Source organism: Osmia bicornis, chromosome 6, assembly GCF_907164935.1.
Source record: "Osmia bicornis bicornis chromosome 6, iOsmBic2.1, whole genome shotgun sequence".
In the NCBI taxonomy this organism is placed as follows: Eukaryota; Metazoa; Arthropoda; class Insecta; order Hymenoptera; family Megachilidae; genus Osmia; species Osmia bicornis.
The window spans coordinates 10,118,978-10,135,998 of NC_060221.1; the positions used below are offsets into that span (position 1 = coordinate 10,118,978).

The 17,021-nt window shown below is 32.1% G+C and overlaps 1 protein-coding gene and 1 long non-coding RNA gene across 7 annotated transcripts in view; one reads left to right on the forward strand and one right to left on the reverse strand.

Annotated features, from left to right (window-relative positions):
• Positions 1 to 17,021, forward strand: part of LOC114877528 (synaptotagmin 1) — a 65,307-nt gene that overhangs the window by 40,625 nt on the left and 7,661 nt on the right. For 3 of the 6 annotated variants that reach the window (XM_029190204.2, XM_029190207.2, XM_029190205.2), the window contains 7 exons: positions 6,608 to 6,713; positions 6,783 to 6,908; positions 7,494 to 7,639; positions 7,721 to 7,819; positions 10,159 to 10,353; positions 10,459 to 10,635; positions 14,570 to 14,821. In XM_029190204.2, coding sequence (XP_029046037.1) covers positions 6,611 to 6,713; positions 6,783 to 6,908; positions 7,494 to 7,639; positions 7,721 to 7,819; positions 10,159 to 10,353; positions 10,459 to 10,635; positions 14,570 to 14,821 — 1,098 coding nt within the window. In that variant the 5' untranslated portion in view covers positions 6,608 to 6,610. Of the gene's footprint in view, positions 1 to 3,102; positions 3,316 to 6,166; positions 6,319 to 6,607; positions 6,714 to 6,782; positions 6,909 to 7,493; positions 7,640 to 7,720; positions 7,820 to 10,158; positions 10,354 to 10,458; positions 10,636 to 14,569; positions 14,822 to 17,021 lie in introns of those variants that run through there. The other 3 variants (XM_046286264.1, XM_029190206.2, XM_029190209.2) reach the window with 3 other exon arrangements.
• On the reverse strand, positions 13,464 to 14,705 carry LOC114877532. Its single transcript, XR_003789594.2, has 3 exons — positions 14,613 to 14,705; positions 14,452 to 14,504; positions 13,464 to 14,081 (listed from the first exon to the last, which is right to left on the reverse strand). It is a non-coding gene; the product is annotated as an uncharacterized LOC114877532 (long non-coding RNA).

Consider the following 17,021-nt stretch of genomic DNA (forward strand, 5'->3'; position numbering starts at 1 on the left):
TTGTTCAAAAGTTCAAAGATTAAACAAACGGTTTCTGAAATCTGTTATTATAATCTTTGTTTGAGCTGCAACTATACTAAATAACAAAACGGTATTATATAACAAATTGTAATACATTCAATTGTTATTTTATTGTTATATTTTTATAACTTTGCTACATAACATGTTATGTTGTATGGTGTGGACATAGCTTTAGAATATTTAAAACTATAAGAAGTTAAGCTGTTTTTTAAAGCTCTAAAAATTTGTCCAAACTTCTTAAAACCTTTATCTATCCTCACGTTTTATAATTATCAAAAATACCTTTATGAATAGCGGATTAGTATGTATCGACGAAGCTTTAATTTACTCAACGAACACTTAACCTATAATTAATGATGGATTTGGCTATCAAACTCATGAGATAAGTACATACTGCATCCTCGGAGATAATGCTATTCACCATCCTATGAAAGGATAGACATTATTCGTGTAACGTATGGTAACAGGAAGTGGTTTGGCTTTAAGCGGAAGGGCCACTGAATCAAGTAGTTAAATCTTATCAATATCAGCCACCATGTTTGCTGACGTAACAAACTTAATTATACATTCAACGATTTCTTTTCCAACTTTGTTCCTTTATTTTTTATTCCTTCTATTTCTAACACTTTATCCTTCTATAGATTGTGATAGGTATATCGAATGACCCATTTTGAAACCTGATAAGTCTAACGTGATTTAGTAACATGGAAGTATATTCTAAAATGGTATTTGTCACATTAATTTGAAGCTTAAGGTTTGCTGAAAATAATTATAGAAACCTTTCATCAATATTCTTAATATAAAATGGCTAATTGTCAGTTGCAGCAAATAATGAATCAAAGTATTACTTTGCAAATATGCAAATGTAGATAAGTAAAATATATAGTTATAAACAATTTGCAACCTTTAAAAATGTAAAGATTTTTAAGAATGTTTTAATAAATGAATACCTATTACTATTAACCAAATTTTAGCCATTCCATCTTCAGCAGTTTAAATGAACATTTATGATCAATTCTTGAAGAACGTATTCTGCTTTTAATTATTTTTTAAATAATAGAAGTCGAGGTACTTCAAATCTTAATAATTTTGTTGATTATTTATTTAACCTAATCAATGTCCTTAATACCATTGGTAAAAATGGACATTTACCTATATTAAAAGTTTAATTATTAAGAATAAGAAATATTAATCTTTAAATTTCTGATTTTAAGCCTTCAGTTCAAAGTAACAATACCGTTTGAAACAATATTTTCATAGATAAAGCAGATCTAATTAATGAATGACCTCCACAGTATTTTACGCAATTTTAATTTAATTTTGTATTCCATATTATTCTTATTTTCTAAATTTTACACTGTTCCCTCAAAAATGATTACTCTAATATATCAAACTATTTCTCTTGTATGTATTTAGTAAGTTTGGATCTTATTTGACCCAAGCTCCGCTGTTCAAGAGTTAGACAGGAATTTATAATACAATGAAAGGAATGTATCAGGCACAGCACGTTATATGTTTAATAATACACGAGCGTTTCAGTTTTCAATTAAAATTTTTTAATTGTTATCTTACAAACTTAATATTAGATTAATATTTACTTAATTACAGTTTGTCAATTTTAAATTTCTAAGACTATTATACAGTGAAAATAATATCATACAACTAATTGAAGCACTTAATTAAAAATTTCTAAATATTGCAAAAAGTATTTTTCAGGTAAACCTAACTCACAAACTGAAATAAGTTTGTTATTATTAATGATCTACTACAGAAAATTTAAACAAGTTTCTAATATTTGATTTAAGCATTCACATTTTTTCAATGACAGCATGTTCCTGACGCTTTTTTTCTGGAAATAGGTTCAAGGTGACATTTCGACAACACCCTTGGCATTCCGCCATTTTATTTTGGGCGCCAGCCTGTCTTCTACCCTGGGAAAAGCTTCTCCCTTCGAGATATATTAAGTTCCTGTATTTTGTCGTGAAAAGCTGGGGTATTCATCTGGGGTTCGATCAATGGAATTGATTTTGTACTAAAACGTAGGAACAAAATCATTTCTAAAGTACTTATTTATTAGAGGAAGTGCGGCATACAATTTGAGAGAGATACTGTTGGTAATTGAAAATACCAAGATATATAAAAAAACTACTAATTACATATCTAAACTAATGTGGTATCTAAAACTGCAAACTATTAATTTGTAACATCGCAAGTAAGAGTGGACGCAATGTAAAGGCAGCTCTGATTAAATCTGTAAAGTAAAGAAATGTCAATTTGCAAAAGTTTTTTAGCAAGCGTTTCAATCGTTGCAATTATGGTTAAAATACATCAAAACTTTAGAGTAAATCATTTAATTAACTCGTTTGCATATTAATTCCGTGATTTTGTATTAATTGTGAACATTTTGAAAATACCAAATGTGACATGAAATTTTAAGTTTCAATGCCATGTTGCTAATTCTATTGAGAAGAATGCTATATACTTCTTCTACAATGTAGTTTTATGTGTGAGGTGTACACTGTAAATATACTAGTTACGACTCCAGATGTTACACATTTGACTACTCTAAATTTAAAACTTAGAATTAATATTTACCTAAGATAAATGTTTCTACAACTATACCATGATTTTTGTGCTTGATTAGATCATAAGAGAAAATAATTTTATTATCGATTTGTTTGTTTAATTTTATAAAACGAAGGTAACTTGGAATATCGCTATTCCAGATTACCTGCGCCGTAACAAGATCAGTAAGTACTTTGTGTCATTTTTCAATTGCACCAAAGTTTCAGATATTTTTTGTTTTTCATTATTATTGAGAGTTCGAAATTTAAAAGTTTATTAATTTTCCTATGACATCATGCAGACTTATTTGTTCTAGTCCTCTGGTGTAATTTTTTATTCATTTTAAACAAACTGGTATTTCAAATATGCTGCAGTTCCTCTATTATTCTTACTATTATCGATTTATATATTTATTTATTCGGAATTGCAAAGCGATTTAAATCAGGCAAGTTGACATTGTAACATTTGATACGCATGCGAACTTAATCTACGGAACGAGGAAACGAGTCTGTTGATTGCAAAATCTCGCAGTGCCCATAAAGCCACTGTAATTATAAGTTTCTGTGCTTCGATCAGATTCAATCGAACCTTATGGAACGTGTAAAATATTCATTGTCAAATTTACATGTTGAGTTCTGTGATTGTATATTTCATGATTTTATCATTTCTACATACATATATGTATATTTGGATTAGTGTTCTCCATGTGTTATAAAATTGAAAAATGTGGTAAGGATGTGTTACAAATAGAAAGATACATTTTTAAATATCGAATTTAAAAAAATTAAAAGTTTCTTATTTAATTATTTTCCGTAATAACAAGCAAGCTCAGGTACTGCAATCTATTAGCAAAAGCAAAATTAACAATTTAAATGCCATTGTAAAATTGTAAAAAAATCCTTTCAATTAGTAATTTTATTTCCAATAAATCAAATATCATATTTTATTCGTTAAATTTTCAAACATTTAATCAGGAATTTAAGGTTTCTGAGATTCGGGGCTATCAAATCTTCAAGGTTTGGTTGATAGACTTGGTTAAAAAATTGAAATTTATTCTAAATAGAAATCAATTAATAAATTTAATTTTATTTATTAAAGAAAAAGGACAATAGGAAAAACCAAATTTCATTTAATATTTGTTGACATAGTAAATGGAAGGCTTATAACGGGACTATTGTATTGTATGCTATTGTAATAATTAAAGTTGCCATTGCTTTTTAAAAATAAATCTTCAATTAAAAAATAATGGTGCCAAATTAATTTTGTAAGCCAGAACCTGTTATAATCCAATTATGTTGTCTATAATTTTGCTAAATATGTAGGTATCTGTAATTTTTGTTTTTGAACCGTATAATGTGGCGACTGATAATAACTAAACAAGTGATTTAAGTAGACTGTAGCTATTTTCAATGACATTCAAAATTGTGAATTGTCTGACCATAAGAATTCTACCGACCTTACAATAATATAAATAGATAAATACCTTATTTCGGCTTGATGGCCTAGAAAAGGGATTGGTTAGTTTTACAACGATAAATTAAGCTCTCTCATTCCTTACAACATTCAATTCTTAACAACGACCAGGTACAGTCGAGAGATGGAAAGAACATTAGCGGGACGGTATAGGGGCAAAGGGAGCACTTTGCACGCTCCGCCCGCCCTGTCCTCACGTTTCATCCGCGTGTTCAAAGTTCGCCGCAACGCTGACTTCGTACCATCTCGCTTCGTCGCGAAGTCTCATTTTTCTTCTTTGTCAGACGACGCGATTAGTGTGTGATCGCATCAGCCCATAGCGCGCGATAACCTAGAATGCATGTGCGTGAAGTGTGACGTACCGACTATACCAATCGTACCCGCATTCCTTTCCTTAATATACACTCAATCTCTGAACAGTAGCTAGGTGCGCTCCTCTTTAGGCCTAAAATCCATCTGATATTTTTTACCTGAATATTTTCTGTAGTTGCTCTCTCTTTCCATTCCTAAATTTCCGCCCCATGAATGATGATTCCCTTTACTAAAACATCAAATAAAAACATTGCCGCTTTATACTCATCCTTGAACTACCTTTCCCCAGCCCCCACACCTGCTTAACTACTATATTTCCCTTTCTTGCAAATTCCCTGAAATGACTGTTAAAATCTCTGTTCCTCCTAAACAAATACCCTAAATATTTAAACTCTTTTACTTTCTCTATTGGCTTACCTTTCCACTCTCATTTTCTTCTCTTATCTGTGCCTCCTTCTTTTCTGAAGACCATAGCCCTTGATTTTTCCACACTGAGGTTTAACTTCTTTCTTCATAAGTAGGACATATCTCTTAACCCTCTTTAACATTTCTCTTAATTCGTCTTCCGTACTGGCCAATAGTAAAATGTTATCTGCGGATGCAAGGGTCCAGATCTTTAATTTTCCTATCACTATTCCCTCCGTTTAACCCTTACGCAGCTCTTCTTCTAGGCCCGAGATAAACACCACAGATAGGCTTGGGCTTAACGGACACCCTTCTCGTACGCCTTCTGTCGTCCAAAATTGTTCTGTCATGCTCTCACCTATTCTTATAACATTTTCTGTCTCTGCACAAACTTCTTTTATTCTGTCGATGCGGTTCCCCCTTTACACAGCTCTTGTCTATCCATCTTATCAAATGCAGACTTCGAATCTACGAAGAAAGCGAATATTTTCCCTGCGTTGTTCGTTAGTTCTCGTTCCATTATGTGCTGTAGAATGGCTGTAGGATATGTTATCCACAGTTCCTCTGTCTTCTCTGAAACCTGCCTGTATTTCTGGGAGCATTCCTTCCTCATCCAGGTCTTTTTTCAATGTTTCATTGAACAACGCCGCATATAACTTATATGCCGTGTTAAGAAGCGTAATTCCTCTGTAATTTCTAACCTCTTTTGTGTCGCCTTTTTTGTACAAGTGTGTAATCAATCCCAATCTCTAATTTCTATGCCAATCTACTCGTTGGTTATGTCCTCCTCTCCGTTTTCTTTCGTTCTCTGACAGTTCTCTTCTTCACATCTTTCTATTGTTCCCCCATTTCGGGGCATATTTTGGTTCTGACCTTTCTCTCTACCATATTTCCATATCTCGTTGCTACCTCTAACGATTCTAATTATTGCTAAATTCTTCTTTCCGTTTTTCCTCTCTAACTCCTCTCTTTCGAACAAGAGACGCGAGATGATATTAGTTCGTAGAGTTGCGATTGAGAAAGCAAATGAAATGGCGACCGAAAAAATGCACCCACAAACACCGTAAGTGAACTACTGTCCACATAAATCACTACGGTGAACTGATGTGATTGATTAGATGAATTTAAAATCTCGTTGTTGTTGTCTAGAAGAGTAAGATTGAAAGGGGGTGCTAAAAGGAACTTCACCCTTTTGAAATATTAAAATCTCTGAATTTTTGAATTTTTGAATTTTTGAATTTTTGAATTTTTGAATTTTAGAATCTTAAGACTTTAAAATCTTAGAATAAGGGAAAAGAGGGCCAGTCCATATTTTTGGAAGAAGCCGAGCTTACCCTATCCCCTACCTAGTTACGTCATTGGTTGAAATACTACTACGTATGTTTCATAGGTCTGGGTTACAACTGACCCGGTTTGGCTACACCAGAGCTAAAAAGAAGTGTAAGGAAAGAAGTGTTTCACCACGAGTGCACGTGGTGTACTGAAATACGTGTTAAATTCTATTGGGTCGTGTCCTTCACGTAGGAGAATAGGAAGTTGTACGTTAGATTTTTCCTATGATCTTCTCAAGCTCTTTCTAAGCTCTTCCTCGATTCTCTCAAGATCGAAGACAAATGGTTGCATAATTAACGTGAATAATTATTTGAATAGTATATAAAAATCCTAGTATTTAGCAACATTTTATACAGCTAAATACGATTTTCCATTTATGACACAGTATTATGATTATAAATGTGGAATTTTTACGTATGGTCTCAAATTGATGACCAAATAGTGTATATTTTATTTTTACCCACAAGAACTAAAGTTTTCTTCTACATTTTGAATACAGAAAATGCCTGCCATAAAGAGAGAGGCAGAGCCCTTGCCAGAGGACGATGTAACCCAAAATATTAATGACTCGACATTCATCTATAGTACAGAGGAGCTTGAAACAGGTAAGCGTTATTGTTTTTTGTTCCTACCTCAAAGTGAAACAGTGTACCGTAATTAATGTTTACATGTAGGAACGGAGGCGGAAGTGGGGACCGAATCTGTCGCAGAAACGTTTGAAACTGAAGTACAGAATTTGGGGAAGGAACTTGCGGAAGAGATGGGAATACCAACATGGGGACTAGTCGCAATTTTAATAGGTAAAATTAACTAATAATTTTGATTTTTTTTAAACCATCTAAACTATGACCCATTGCTATTAAGATAAAAAAGTGGATTTTTAATTTGAAACTTTAATATTCAAACATCGCGACGTTAATTAATATGCTATATAGAAATAATTATTGCATAAAAAATTTAATGTCCCATTGTTCGAATAGTAGTACTTTAATTGCTATAATAGATAAAAATAAATACTACTTTGAAAAGCATTCAATTGTTATTCGAAATTCGACACACACTGATTGCTACGCTAAACAAAAATGGTCCGCTGTCATATTAATTTAATTATTCCCTTACTGTGAAACGAAATTATTAAATAGCTATTATTTCGATATTTAATAGCGCTTAAATAGAAATTTAATAAAATTATTAATTGTAACGGTTTTTAATTCGTCTTTTATATTCAATGAATTCATGTAAATTAATTACCACTAGTATCTTAAATTTTGTTACTGCATAATTACCGACATGAAAAGTTAAATTACTTTCACTAATAATTTTTCTGTTTTATTAAATATAAAATTTTATTACAAATATTCATATGTTTGATATCGCTTGAGTAGCTGTAGGAGTAGTAGTTCTCGGGATATGCTTCTGCTGCATAAGAAGATGCTGTCGCAAAAGACGATCCAAGGACGGCAAGAAAGGGTTGAAGGGTGCAGTAGATTTGAAGTCGGTGCAACTGTTAGGAAGCACGTACAAAGACAAGGTACGTTACTCGGTGTCCGTGTCATTATGTAGATATTAGACGCACATTCTACACTCGTGGAATCCACTTCCACTTGTTAAGGTTCAGCCGGATATGGAAGAATTGACCGACAATGCTGAGGAGCCGGACGAAGCTGAAAGCAAGCAGAGTGAGGTGAAGCTCGGTAGACTTCAATACAAGGTGTGTATCTTTTCATTTTTTAACGAGATTTGTTTGTAGAATTTTGTACACTGCACTTCTTAAGTGTTTTGACAACAAGTCCGGATAAAAATTGTTTCAACGAATTAAAATTTTGATATAGATAGAGTTACCCAATAATTGCTACCACTTTAATTACCTTCATTATTTTCAGACACGTACTACTTAAGAATTGTACAAATATTTCTTACACGTCTATTAACACTATTTTTTAAAATATTTCTTTATGTTTATAAGTAATATGTAGATTCTAGAGAATCTGCACATTTATTTTATACAACTGATACATTTATTTTACAAACATAATTATGTAATATTTTAATTGAAATTAATTATTGCAATTTACGGTAGGTACACAGGTACTCTAGTTAGTTTCGTTAATATTTAAACACCGTGCCATCTCTGAATTTGCAGCTTCATTAAAAAAGGATTGCCTAAATAATTCTAAAGAACTAATTAATAGTTTCTTTATGGAAAATGGTAGTTACCGCGCTTCTCCGTAGGCATTCTTGGCGAAAATAACAACGTAGCCAAGGGGGTCCCCATACACGATGTCCCAGAAAGGGTGAGAACCCTTTGGAGGGATGATTGCTGAGGTGATTCTGAACAACTTTTTCTTTTATCAAAATGTTGGTTAAGGCTTCATTTTTGAGTTATTAACGAAAAGCACTGTTTAATTGGAGCGCGGCCTAAACCGCTAGAATATTGGCTACTGATTATGTTCGAATTGTGGTCATGAACAAACGCGGCAACAGCACGTTCTAAGGCAACACCCCTCCAAGAGATTCTTACTCTTTCTGGGACACCCTGTATATATAGGTCTGCGACCCCCCACCACTTGCGTATAAACATTTACGCCGGAAAATTAAAATTATTATTTACTTTATTATTTATACTTTTCAAGTATACAGTTTTTATAACATTTAATGATGAACTTGTAGAAAACCTACTTCCCCTCCGATTGTAATGAGTTTTTTAATAATTGAAAAATATATTATTTTGTTTGTAAATCATTTTTAATGTTCATGTCGTCCAAATTAGGATTTCGAGAATTTCTGCGTCCTCTATATCGCTATTTTTCTTAGGGAAGCTTGATCTGATCACGATACACAATTTCTTTTAACATTATTGCTTGTTTCTATAAGAAAGTTTAAACATAACAAACAAACAAATGACGTTTGATATCACAAAAGTATTCTAATGCTTACAGTGAATTACAATTGACTTCTTGTAATTTATCCAGTAGCTGACAGTCATTTAGTCATGTAGTAAAAAATCCTAAATCCTAAAAAATCCAACAGAATTATTCAGAGAATGAATAACAAGAAAATTAGGGTTGTGGGTTATAGCTACTTTATTTAAAAACTAGCTATTTTTTTTTTGAAAGTTTTTTGAAAGTTTTTTTTTTTCGATGTGAAAGTCGTTGGAGTCTCAGACTCCACCTTACCAATTACAGGCTATATTTCTTTAAAAGGAATATTACAAAAATTACGAAAAATACGAGGAAATACAACTCGTCCAACATGCATAATGCCTGCTGTCAGTGCCATTAGCGTAACCAACTAGGGGCTAGACTGTTCTTGGTCCCACTTAAAATGTGGGCTAGCCTCTTCACTATTGTAAGATTTTAAGGTTTTAAGGTTTTAAAATTCTAAAAGTTTTTAATTTTTTAATTCAGAGCTTCCAACATATTAACATTCTAAAATTCTAAAATTTCCAAATTCTGAAATTCTCTCTTAAAATCTTACGAAATGCAAGATATACAACATTTGACATTGTTAATAAAACTAAGAGACACGGCCTATCTTAGAGAAAAGTCCTAGTTACGCCAATGGTCAGTGGCACAAAATTATTTATAAAAATGTTAAAAACTATTTGCAAAATTATTTCATAACACATTTATTCAAATACAAAATAATAATTGCTTAAGAAAACGTTTATAAAATGCAGGTATATAAAATCTTCATTTTAAAAACATAGAATGCTTCAGAACAAAATTTTGTTTACAATTTTTCCATGTGGTAGAAACTTGACGAGACCGTGTACCTTTTAACAGATTGGTTGCCAGTGTGATCGCTTGATCACGTGGAGTATGATATTCTAAATGCTATGTGACCGACTGGTTCCATGTTTTTATTTCTTTTTTTCTTTACTATACAACACTTGAAATTTAATAGTAGGATTATATTATTGAAATGTTGTCTCTTAATAGTAGTATTCAACTAAAAAGATTTTGGCATCAGACCAGATTTTTAATAGTGCAATACATTAAATAGTGCGGCAACGAAAGTGTTAAAGAATAATTATTTCAATATTTACAGCTCGAATACGACTTCAACACGAACAGTTTGGCAGTGACGGTGATACAAGCTGAAGACCTTCCAGCATTGGACATGGGTGGTACGTCCGACCCGTACGTGAAGGTGTATCTGTTACCGGATAAGAAGAAAAAATTCGAAACAAAAGTGCACAGGAAAACTCTCAGTCCGGTTTTCAATGAAACTTTCACATTCAAGGTTAGTCAATTGCGTTTTCTCTACAATTCTTTTCGGACAACCACCGAACGAGACATGATCCACTTTCTCTTCAATGGAAAATGAACGAGGGTGCTTGTTTCCTAGAGTGTTCCTTACGCAGACGCCATGAACAAGACGCTCGTTTTCGCGATCTTCGACTTCGACAGGTTCTCGAAACACGACCAAATCGGTGAAGTGAAGGTTCCACTCTGCCAGGTTGATTTGGCTCAAACGATTGAAGAATGGAGGGAACTGCAAAGTGTCGAGGGTGAAGGTGGTCAGGTAAATTTAATTGAATCTTCTTTATATATACATGTAATTCTTCTGTGCGTGTGTATGTGACTGAACTCCTCCTAAACGGCTGGACCGATTTTGATAAAATTTTGTGTGTGTGTTCAAGTGGATTCGAGAATGGTTTAGATTCACAATTCGATCCACTACAAAATGTTTTTTTAATTAATTTTTTATTTTTAAGTTGTTGTTGATCTTGGAATGTTTTACATTGGATCCGGCGGACAGCGCTGCGATCGCGGTGACAAAAACATAACAAATCGCAATATGACATAGCCTATGTCCATCTTGAAAGAATAAGCAGTCCAATAGTGCAAATTTCATTAAAATCCGTTTAGCCATTTAAACGTGAAGAGGAACAAACGATCAGACATTTTCACTTTTATATATTAGAAGGGATAGGGACAGGGAAATAGGGATAGGAATAAGGAAGTAGAGATAACAATAGTTGATTAAAATTCCCGGGCAGAGCCGGGTAACGCAGCTAGTATGAATATATGTATAACCTTTGAGCCAAATAATAATTTACCGTTATTCGAATTCTGGGGCATGGTGCAAGATGTATTTATGTTAGTATTTAAAAAGTTGAAATATAAGCACTTAAAGATATGTTAAAAAATTCACGTTTAAATAATTTTTTACATAGAAGTTTCTACTGGTTTAAATTACTTTTCTAATACAAAAAGAGAGAATTAAAGCTTATCCTATTTGTGTTTTTATTAATTTATTAAATAAGTTTATTTCATGAAAAATATTGACATCAATACATACAAATGCCATTAAAATTCTATCATTTCTAGATAGAATTTGAAATTCTTGTATTTTACTATTATTTACTAACTAAATAGCAGGTTTAACTTATTTTTGCAACAATATGACAATAATTCTTATACTAAGCCACAGAATTAATAATATCTTTATTCTTCACTATTTCATAATTGTGACACAACATATTGTTCTCTTGTTTTTTTAAGGTCTCATCATTCCCATTCACTCTAATTTCAATTACATACTCTTTGAATTATTTTCCTTTTAAACACTGCCTGTCCCAACTAATTAAAATATTGAACTTTATTTTTACCTCTGAAAGTGGTAAGTACTTACAAGCTTTCTAGAGAACCTAATAAACACTTGAAAATAGAACATTATAAATGAGTTAACACTAACTGATTAATAATCTGAAGATATTAATTAAGCAAATAGATAAATTGATTTAAACATCTATTTTGAAATAATTCAAATGTAAATGCTTGAAAGCAGATCATTATAAATGAATTAATAATAATAGAAGATACTAGTAGTCTGTCAACTGGGTTATATTAAAAAATAATATCTGAGGATGTGAATAGGGCAAATAGATGAATTCATTTGAGTACACATTTTAGAGTAATTAAATTAAATTAAAATAAAGCTTTATAAATTCCAAAAAGAAGTATTAAAATTTAGATATATCCTCGGCATTAAAATATTAAATTCTTAATGAAAAATAGGAACAAGGGAAATTAGATTAGACCTTTATACATCAGAAATATTGCTAACTTCTGATACAAACGTTACAAATACAAATGTTATCAGCCATATCTACAACGTTCCATATTTTCTCTTATGACTTATTAATTACCAAGTTCGCCATACCGCAATCAAATCGTTATTGACAGTATCGTTTATTCGGCTATTTTTAATTTTGCACCGCATCTGAAAAGATTGAAATGTATTTAGTATACTATTTAACGATTAAATAGATTTTATTAATAGCTGTGGAGTGATGGTAAAAATGAAATAGAAATTATTTTATACTGTTTAGCGCATTTTGTTAATGCAGCAAGAGGTTTTATTAATAATTATCGCGTAGTTGTATAAACGAAATATAAATTATGTTACACGTTTTAGCGTATCTCGAAGTCGATTGTATTTTTAGTTAAAAATTATTTTATTTGACACTTTTTAGTGGAACGAGCAGTAATTGTAGGATATCGTAGGATGTATTGATCGAATTTAGATGGTTAATAAATAACAAATTCCATAAATTTTTGCAAGTCGAATCATCGCGGATATATCTCCTACTAAACGTGAAAGATTTTATCGCGATCGATACATTCCTTGCAGAGTAAACGCCGAAAAATATAAATGAAGCATTACGCTTTTTTGCAATAAATGAGATGCGATAGGTTTCATTCCGATTGGTTCATCCGTCTTGGAGTAATCAGCGAACATACATTAAAAAAAATACCGTAACTCCTGTAACTCCCGGAAATGGGAGGTTGCTGGGGTGATTCTGAATAACATTTTCCTTTTCCAAAATGTCGTTTGAAGCTTCGTTTTTGAGTTATTAACAAAAAACACTGGCCAATCAGAGCGCGCCTTTAGCGCGTGCTGAACCACGAAAGCGTTGACTTTCAGCCGCGCTCGGTCATGGTTGTGAGCAAACGCATTGGCACAGCGTGGGTATCAATAGAAGCGTGCAATAAATGTTACATCGTCTTAAGTTAAGAACAATGTGGAATTATTCGTTATTCATGAATAATGAATGCGTTTGTTCCAATGCGTTTGTTCACGACCAGGACCGAGCGTGGTTGAGAGCCAACGCTCTATGTAGTGGTTGAGTACAAGCTCTGATTGGCCAGTATTTTTCGTTAATAACTCAAAAACAAAGCTTCAAACAACATTTTGGTAAAGAAAAATGTTGTTCAAAATGACCCCACCAACCCCCCATTTCCGGGAGTTACAGAAGTTACATTCTGTATATACTGATCGAATTGATTAACCTCCCCCTTTTCCGAAGTCGGTTAAAAAACAGGTTTCTTAACACTAGAACTACCAAATCAGTCAAAATGACTGGTTTTTAGTTTCTTATTTTAACTTATGAATTTTTTCGAGGTAATTTTGTTAAAATGTGTGTTGGCTATTATCGAGATAAAGAATTGATATATACATATATATTAAATTATGTTTCACCCTTTATCTGTTTACTTTTCTACATTATTTTTAACTAAGAAATAAGTGTGCATTAATCGTCACGTCGGTAGATCTCTTGTGTCTCTCACAATCAGTTGCATTACTATGCCAGTATGTATAGTCATTAACTTGGACCTTCTTAGGTGGGCGACGTCCCTTCGAAATTTTTGAAATTCTAAAATCTAAGAAATCTGCAATTTTTAAATTGTATTATAGAATGGTGAAGATCCACATTTTTATGGAGGGGCCACTCCATTTTTAGAGGAGCTAGGCTCCCCTTGGCCCCTACCTTAGTTACACCAATGTATACCAATGTTCGCGCGTGAAGTTTGGGCCTGCCGTCCTGCTGGCCACCCGTGCTATTCATTTCAAACGGTACTGCTTCACACGTGGCACTTCACGCGCGAATAGGACCCCTGCTGATATTTTCCACTAAAGTGAACTTTTCCCGTGAAAAATCTCCAAATTTGTTAGCGCAATATCTCGAAAACAAATGAAAATCAAGTGTATACATGCAAGCTTAATGAATTCGACTTCAAAAACACTATCAAATGATCGAAAGAAAAATATATAGTTCCATTTAAAAAACCAAACTTTGCAATTATATTTTTGAAAATAATAATGCAAAAAAAAATTCGTCTACATCAAAATGTTGCTCCCTCTTACCATGCAATGACCACTAAAACAATTTCTTGTATCTTTAACAGTTACGCGGGACACACTGTATAGTAATCGAAAATTTATTGTATAACATTACATTAATTATTCTTTTTGTATAAAATACTTGCATAAGGTTTCTTTATCAATTATTACTCAATTATAACAATATCCCACAAGTATCACAGTCCTTACCTAATATAAAATAAATTTAAAGCCTGGGTCTTGAATGACCCAATATCCGCCATCTAAAAATTAATTAATTCAAGTAATAGAAATCGAATTAACCCTAATTAAAACTTATTAATTACAGGATAACAAATTGGGAGATATATGCTTCTCGCTTCGATACGTACCCACAGCCGGTAAACTGACGGTGGTCATCTTAGAAGCGAAGAACTTGAAGAAAATGGACGTCGGTGGTCTGTCAGATCCTTATGTGAAAATTGCTTTGATGCAAAATGGCAAGAGATTGAAGAAAAAGAAAACGTCCATTAAGAAGTGCACACTTAATCCTTATTACAACGAATCATTCACGTTTGAGGTACCCTTCGAGCAGATACAGGTACGTATCATTCATGTTTTCCTTCTTACCACCCATTTGTTTTGTTATCTCCGTTTGACACAGTCAACAAACACAGGTAACAACAATAATGGTACACGTTGTTCACAACTTTTTCTAGTATTCTTATTAATTTAGTTAGCACACGATTTCTTTTTCAATTTTGTTTTAGACAAAAACAACTGCAACAAGTTTATTTATCAATTTTTTTTGTATCCTTATTATGTAAGATATTTTTTAAATACTATTTAAAATCTATTACAAACGGATCAATAAAACCTCAAATTCACAATTACTATTTTAAGGTTTCTTAATTGCCTTTTGATTAAAATTATTAAGACAATCAAGAGTTGGGAACAAATTATCCGTTTGTAATGTGATGCAGTGGAGTCTCGTTATATTGCTACGTTAGTGATTTGACTTTCATACAAATTTTCAACCATACTTATATCACTCTTCCACCATCATTGCCCATGAAAATGATATACTTTTATCTCCCTCTTTTCCTCCAATTGAAAATTTAGGAATTTGCAAAATTTTCCACTCCTACAACCCTGTCCGCGGCAATCTAACGAGAGTTTACTGTAGTTAAAGAAACTTTCGTAAACTGACAGAACATATTCAAACATACTGAATATTCTGTTATAATACATAAAATAGAAAATTCAATGTAAATGTTATTTAAACAACAAAATATTTTTTCGATTTTTATACGTCGATATAATACCGATAGTATAAATTAAAAAGTTAAGTTAATTAATAAATACAGTGGTGTCTGTTATTCTATGTTGTTCGATTTCTGTCACTTTATGAAAACTTTAAATATCTGCTAACTTTTTAAAAATAATATTTGTTAACCTTTCTTAAAAATACCATGCTTCCAGACCGTAAGATACTTTACTGCAACCTATTATTTACTATTTAAATAATATTCAGATCATGCTAGCTTGAGGATGATTTTTCAATGCTTTGCATGCTCTCAGAGCTGAAGAGCAGATACATCTTTTGAAAGTGCTTATTTAATGCTACAAATAATATTCAAGCTCGTTAGGCAAATGTTGCTTATCGCTTTTATTATACATTCCAATTTTGGAATTATCTTAAATATTCCTTTCTCATCCTAAATCATATATATCCAACTATTTTTGTTTACTTTTGTTGTCGAACAGAATTTTTCAGTTGATTAAAAAACGAGTGATTGTTTCATTAAAAATTCCGAACAAATGAGAATATTTTTCTAATTAGTCAGAAAATTAATAATTTAATTATTATTTGATGTATTTTAAGTATTCAAGTATTTTTATATTTTATTTTGTATTTCTTTTCAGTAATCAAATTTTAGACGTTTCATATTACATATTTGTTACTTTATATAAATACAATTGGGACAAAAGAAAATAACATCTTAATATTTTTACTGCAGACTGAGAACTATATACACTTATTTGATTGAATAAAGTAATAAAAATAATGTTCATATTAAAAATATGAAAATTAATTAGTAATATTAATTGAGTACAACGCGGATCTTGAGGGTAGAGCGGACAGAAGTGACAGTAGCACCTCTGGCGGAGTAGAAATGAAAGATGAAAAAGTAATTTGTGTTTTTCGGACATAGTTTTGAGAGAAACGCGTAATGATTACAATATTTATATTCAGGAAAAATATACCAATCGACATACGGAACGTGTAATAAAACAGTTTTCTTTTACAAATCATATTTTTGTGTATATAAGATTTTAAAGGTAAATTGCAAAATGGGGTTCTGTACGACGCTGGATAAATGAACAAAGAATATTTTTGAAAAAGGATCATGAGAAAATATTGCTTCTTTGCCCCAAAATCTTTGAACTATGAAATTGCTCAATTTTGACATTTTTATGTCAACATACAGCTGTTTGGGTATTACGCTGTCCTTGTCTCTTCATGGAGGGGAGACAAAGATCGTCCGCAGTTTCTTAGTTTCTCCGCATGAGGCCCCCAAAATCGATTTGAACCTCTGCCGTCGCTCCTGTTGACCCTTTTCCAATATCTTAAGATTTTTGCAATGAAATTAACACTCTCTGTCCGCACATTTTATAAAAGCTTCGATTCTTACAATATTAAATTCGTTTTCATACCTAACAATAGAGTACCAATAGAATTATATTTGAAAGTGTTATCTTAAGAGCGCTGTAAAATTATGAATTTTTGAATTGTAAAT